This window comes from Mercenaria mercenaria, chromosome 17, assembly GCF_021730395.1.
Source record: "Mercenaria mercenaria strain notata chromosome 17, MADL_Memer_1, whole genome shotgun sequence".
NCBI classification, from domain to species: domain Eukaryota; kingdom Metazoa; phylum Mollusca; class Bivalvia; order Venerida; family Veneridae; genus Mercenaria; species Mercenaria mercenaria.
In genome coordinates, this window is record NC_069377.1 from 34628383 (window position 1) to 34635047 (window position 6665).

The window sequence follows — 6665 nt, forward strand, 5'->3', positions numbered from 1 at the left end:
AGAGGTCAAACAAACAATCACAAACTTTTCTGTGCAGCAAGCTACCTGCATTACTAAGTTCAATTGCAATATCGCATTTGTTACAGTTATTGGGCGGAAATCATTTTTATTTCTATTTCTACCAAAATGCCATGCTAGGTCTTTGTATAACCTTGCTATATATCAAATTTGGTGACAGTATGTCAATCCTAACTGATGTAATATAATAAAACCAAAACTCAGAGAAAAGAAAATGTTTTATTCTACTTTTAGTAAAAGTGACCTTGACCTTATTGCATCAAAATATAAAATAATAAAGCAAAACAAAAAAGAAAGGAAACCAAATCAACAAGAAAAAGAAGAGCAAACAAAAACAACTTAAAGCCCGCACATTAGTATTCATATTACTACCCGTCCGATGCCCTCCCAAAAGGTATATTAAACCAGCATGTTACACTACTGCACAACGGCGGACTCTTTAAAGTAGACATATTAATTAAGTTAATATGCTAACGTCTAACGTGACCACACAAACCCCAAAAGCTTTTCCATAAGCTACCAATAGGTCAAGTGTAGTTCCAATACATGAATTCAAACTAAAGATTTTTGGTAGAAACTGCTTGTTTCCTATTTTTAGGAGAGATCTTGATCTTGACTCCATATGCAATCCCAACCTTGATCTTACTATAAGCTACCTAGTGACTAAGTTTCATTTCGGTATCAGATAACGAAATTCAATGAAAATAAAAAATCTTCACGCCGCCCATCCATCCATCCATCTGCCCGACCACCATGTCGTCGGCAATTTGATATCCAGTAAAAGAAACGTCCGCTTTATGTAGAATATTCTCGGCACAAAATTGAGAGAAAAATACATAAAAAATCGCTCGCTTGCTTGCTACGTCCTTTTTTGGACATTTTTCACAATAACTATCTATTGCTTTGTTGTGGCCTTATAGTTTAACTATAAATAGGTACGCACACCACTTCAATAAATACTTTGGATCTTGCGAGGGAAGTTTCATCAGTTTTTGTAGGTATAACTTCTTGACAACACTGAAATCAGAATTTTACAAATTAAGTAAGTAAGATTTTATTCATAAAATTTCAAGTTAAATGTTGCTGTTTTCTTAGTGATGTGTTTTATTCTTTTAAAAGAAAACACATATTAACTTTCTAAGAATTCGGAAAAGGTTAGGAATCCTGTTGCAGTCATTTTTCCCCACTGCACTTTAGACGCTGCTTAAGCGTCGTTTATTCGTTTTTGTTTATAGTCATAAATGCGTCTTGACTTACCATTTTTTATAAATGTTTACATATTCAAAATATTCTTGACTGGTACTCTTATAAGTTTTTACATAAAAAAAAATTATTCAAAAAATTCTTGACTGATATTCATTTTTACGTAAACTATTCAAAATATTTCTGACTGATCTTCTAATATATTTTACATATTAAAAATATTCTTGACTAATCTCTGTTATTGATCTTATATTCTTGACTGAAATTTAATTTTTGCTATACATAAAATAACTGTATATGTAGAGATGCTACACGGTTAAAAATTAAGATATGTAATAAATTGCTCGTTTTAGTATTAGCAGAAGTTCATACTAAGTTATGCATTTATCAAGTGTATACTATTTACGTCCTTACATGCAATACTGTTTATACACATAGATGCTGGGTGAATATTATGCTTTTTGTAATTTCGTTTCTTTTTGATAATTATGAAATTTAGGCCTCGAACCAAAAGATAATCAAGGTAAGTTAGAACTATGATAAAAAAAACTTTTCAGAATACGTTTAAGCACCACTGCAAAGAGTTCTAAATGACTCTTCATGATAAAGTATTCGTTATTTATTTGAACATACATAATTTATTATAAAAAACAAAAGTGTATGAATAAAAAAGATTTTGTACATATTTTACACAGAGCAACAGGTATGAAGTATCTGGCTGTACTACTCGTATCTTCGTGGCTAGGGTACGCATATTCATGTTCCTGTATTCCACAGTCAGATGACCAAAAATTCTGTAATGCAGAGTATGGTAAGGAAATGAAATGTGTAATAAAGCTTGACGTCGTTCTATGTATATGAGAAGGTGGTTGAATTTACTTGGTCTATAACGAAAGGCAAAATATTGATGTTTCTGCAGGAAAAACTGACATGTAATAAAAAGAATATTACGTTAATGTCTTTCCACATTAAATTTATTAAACTCGTTGAATAAAAATGATAAAACGCTCGGCGGAGCCTCGCACTTTATTCTTTTACTCAACTCTTTACTAACTTCTCTATTTATATCATTTAAATCTTTTTGATATTTTCGCAGTGACAAATATCAAAAATACTTTTTATTGGCAGTGAAATGCGCTTGAATATGGAATAATATGACTGACAGATATACGGACATTTCTGTCCGAAATATATTACAAATTCTAACACGACCAGCAAATAACCTACAAACATGAAGAGCAAAATCTTTCTCGGGTTATTCGGCAATAACCATGCGCGTGCAGTGACGTCATCCGATCCAGGTGCGTAGCACGGTCGTAAAAAGTAGTTACCATTTTTTCTAACACTGTTGATACTAGTATGTCGTGTTACAATCGAAATAACAAGTTCCCAAGTGTGATTTATCGTAGAATAACCTGAGTTTTTCGTTCTTATGCGAAACAATATATCACTCAGGCCTACGGCGTTCGTGATATATTCTTATGCATAAGAACTCATAAAACACGGGTTATTCTACGATAAACCACGATTTGGAACTTATTATTTCTTAAACATATTCAATGATCGAGTTATACGTTCTGTGTGATTTAAAATGCTTAAAATATTGGCTGAAGTTTGGCAGGGACAGCAGTGTGAGGGAGACCTGACTTCCAAGTGTCTGTGCTTGAAATGTCCCATATTTCATAACATAAATGACAGGCTATATTTACACATATATTCTAAGAGTAGTTTTAAATGATTTTCTAAATTCATTATACACGAAATATAAAGAATGGAAAACAACTACATTTTAACCATATTTCAACACTTAATCGTGTATTATTTGCGAAAGTGAGAACCGTTCAACACGTGATGAAATCCGTCTTCCCCAATAATTCCTTACTTACGTGTCACCTACAAATATATTGAAACCTTTAACTTCTTTTGTTATAAGATGTAAAAAACATAACAGTCTTTTGCAAAGACAATTTAAATATGTTTCTGTGGTATAATGCAGTTTAAGTTTCGGTGTTGGAAGACGAGCTAGATTCTATCATAGTCTTACTAGTATTGTTGTTACATGTAGTCTATTATAAGGTAGAATATACACTTTGCCTGAGATTTGAATCTACGGTGTCATTATACAAAATATAATGATATAACAATTGCATATGACAATATTTCCAAATCATGAACTAATGTACAAGATGTAATAAAAGCCTGAAACATATTCCAAAACCAGGTAATAATAGGTTAATGTCCCGCTGCTATATTACTGAAATTCTTTTGAAAAACGGCGCTAATACCAAAAGGGACAAATCAGCGGGTAACATTGTTTTTCCAACAATAAACCTAGATATTCGTGATATTTCATGTTATGGGTTTTACGAACATCTTTACAAAGTTAATGTTGTGCAATTTCAGGCGTTCTGATTAAAACAGAGGACGGCGGAAAGATTCGTAGAAATCATATAAAGATAAAAATAAAAGTTTTGGAAACCTTCAAATCACAGGTGAGAAAGTCTCGTTTTTATCTTGAATTGTAAATTGAAGCCATATATTATTGTTAATTTTATAGCAAATCTAGTAATTGTCAGAGGAGTCAGAACGAAGTAACCAATCAATAAGAAAGAAACAGTCACGTCTTAATCATTTTGCAAAGGAATCTATACACTAACTATTACATAGAAAATATTTTTAGATTGCTGGATTTATGCCAAGGTAAATACCGTATTTCATTATGATATACTCGTAAAACGTATCCAAAACATTCGTTTTAAAAGGCAATTCTTTTACAATCTTTGTGTCACATAGGTAAACCGCCTGACTCTTTCCTCTGAGTATTATTTCAGGCATTACATGAGTTATCGTAAGCAAGCTGGATGGCTTTCTCGCATAAAGAATTCAGCCAACCCGAGCGAGGTCTCCAGCCTACACTGGAGATGGAAAAGTGACTGGATCTTAATCACTCGGCCTCTGAGGCCCCTGTATATCAGTCGGTTGGCATAAGAATGTTTATGTGCGGTCGTCATATGACATATTTATGTATCATCATTATGGATGTAATGTTTAGGGAATGCGGCTGGAATATAGATTTCTTTACATTTTCATTTGTTGTTTTGTTTTAAAAATCTTCTGGTAGGCTGGCGAACGAAAGGTGATAGAGAAATTCTTGTTTACAAATAAAGGTGGTTCTTTGTGCGGCGTGAAGTTGAAGGCAGACACTTATTACATTGTCACAGGTTGAGTATACTATATCTTATTGTTCGCAACACTGGAATATTCAGTTAAAAATGTAGATGACAATATCATTTTGGCGAGTTTCGAATGTTTTAAAAATACGTTTAAAGTCGTTAAATTGTGAACATTTAATTAATAGAAGGAAAACATTAGGCACATGAAATGATAATACATTTACCCTGCTCAATTTCTAAAATGGATTGGTCCATCATTGAATTGGGCAGTTCTACTTTTTATTCATTGACAAGGGGGTGTTCACTGAAAATGTACTGACTGAATAGTGAACAGTGCACATATATGTATATATATTATATATGTTTGACATAATTGCATACATTTAGACGGTCTAGTTCTGATAGGCTTACTTGTTAAGTCATTAGAAAACACTGATAATTATTTTTCTTATTTCAATGTCTTCTATACATTGTATTGTTATTCTAAGTGACAGCCACTAGAAAATCAGGGAATGGTTGGGACTGCCAGGAAAAGTATATATATTAACTTATCCAACTAGTGTACATGTTTGCCCCCACCCCCCACTTTCACCCCCTAAGGTGGGAAATGATCTAATCTAAATTCCAGCAAGGATGCAATGGAGTATAAAAAACCACCAAAATATGCTTGCTTGGCTCGAAATAAGCTTTCTATTATTTTTCATATCTCCGGGTATTGCTAATCAGTCTTAACCTTTACAGAAGTAAATTGTTTATGTTTGCTTTCATCCAAGTAAGGATATGCTTCATACTCAGAAACATTCGCTTTGCTGGCATGCTTTTTAACGTTCCATATATTATGTAGGTATTATTTTTAAAAAGGCAGAACTTTAAATTTGTTCCAAGATGTCAACACAATAATAAATTCTAAACCATTTATAGAATGTATACCATAGGGGTTTTTGCATACCCTTTGTTTCATATTTGGCCACATGCATATTTGTTGTTTTTTCTTTGTAAATAAATCGTTGGCACATAATTTAACAGGAGGACAAATTATTTGTATACAACAATAACATGGTATAGTAAATATCATGCTGATGATAAATTCAAAACAAATTATATCTTATCAAACAAAGACTAGGATCCGGTAGGTATAGCAACTACCGCGCTGTCTCGTACAAAACGAGACTATACAAAACAATTATTAAAAATATGTTTAATTAATGCACTGTTTCAGGGTATTACGCCGATATCCTAAAAGCAAAAGGTAAGAAGAAAAAGACAAGGATGGTGACAGGATCCTGCGACTACATAAAAGAAATCAAGGATATGTCTCCTCCTACCTGCACTGCAGAAAAAATTAAACTTGTATTTTAAAACTTTTACGCACATACACGAATTAACGCAACTTGAATGACATTTCAATCGAGTGTTTACGAAGATCTTATATCTATATATATATATATATATATATATATATGTTCCCCTGGAAATACCAGTATTGCATGCAATAATTGAAAATACAATATAACATCATGCATAAGAAGTAGCTTTAATAAGATATAAAAGGGTATTAAATGGCATATTTTGCAAATTAATAATTATTATGTAATAAGTATTGAATAAAGAGCGATTAAATTCCAATTGCTTTACTTCAAATTATTCCTTATAACGTACGGATATCTGAGCATTTCTCAGTTAAAATCGACTGATTCAACTGAAGTTGAGTGTTTTATAAGTAAGTTTAAAACTTACAATTACTTTAAAGGATTTATTTGATTGTTATTCTGTTTAATACATGTCCAGATCAATGTACAAAATGTGTTATGCAATTGTGTTGACTGTTTATTATGTCCATAGAAAGATTGTGCGTTTTCTGCTTATACTGCACGGTCATTCAGTGTAACAAATTAGGTTGCTACAGTCTAGACAAACGTGTGATATAACAGCGACATTTGACTTGTAGAATAATGTAAAATTGAAATCAATATTTCTTGCCATAACTAAACGTTGACTTTATATAAGATAAACCACACATCTTTATTGCTTGAAAGAATCAGGATTCTGGGTTAATATACATCTTTACAGTGTGCGTATCTTAAACAAATAAGAACATTTTAGCTTTAGTATATTTGTCATTTAACTTGGCTTGATCGGCCTGATTTCTATATTCCTGAGACGACTTATTGATATCTTTAGCTTTAGTATATTTGTCATTTACCTTGGCTGGCTTGATGGTCTGCTTTCTATATTCCTGGGACGCACCGAATCCTCCTTTCTCATATACAT

The 6665-nt window shown here is 32.3% G+C and overlaps 1 protein-coding gene across 2 annotated transcripts; it reads left to right on the top strand.

Moving 5' to 3' along the window:
• The first annotated feature begins 899 nt into the window (after nt 1–899).
• LOC123536556 (metalloproteinase inhibitor 2-like) lies at nt 900–6020 on the top strand. Of its 2 annotated transcripts, XM_053527653.1 has the most exons (5): nt 900–1060; nt 1917–2032; nt 3625–3713; nt 4343–4442; nt 5614–6020. In XM_053527653.1, exons 2-5 carry the CDS (start codon nt 1927–1929, stop codon nt 5751–5753), a joined length of 435 nt encoding a protein of 144 aa, XP_053383628.1. In that variant the 5' UTR covers nt 900–1060; nt 1917–1926; the 3' UTR covers nt 5754–6020. The 2 variants fall into 2 exon arrangements, with proteins under 2 accessions (XP_053383628.1, XP_053383629.1); XM_053527654.1 differs by lacking the exons at nt 900–1060; nt 1917–2032 and adding an exon at nt 2144–2522.
• The last annotated feature ends 645 nt before the right edge of the window (nt 6021–6665 follow it).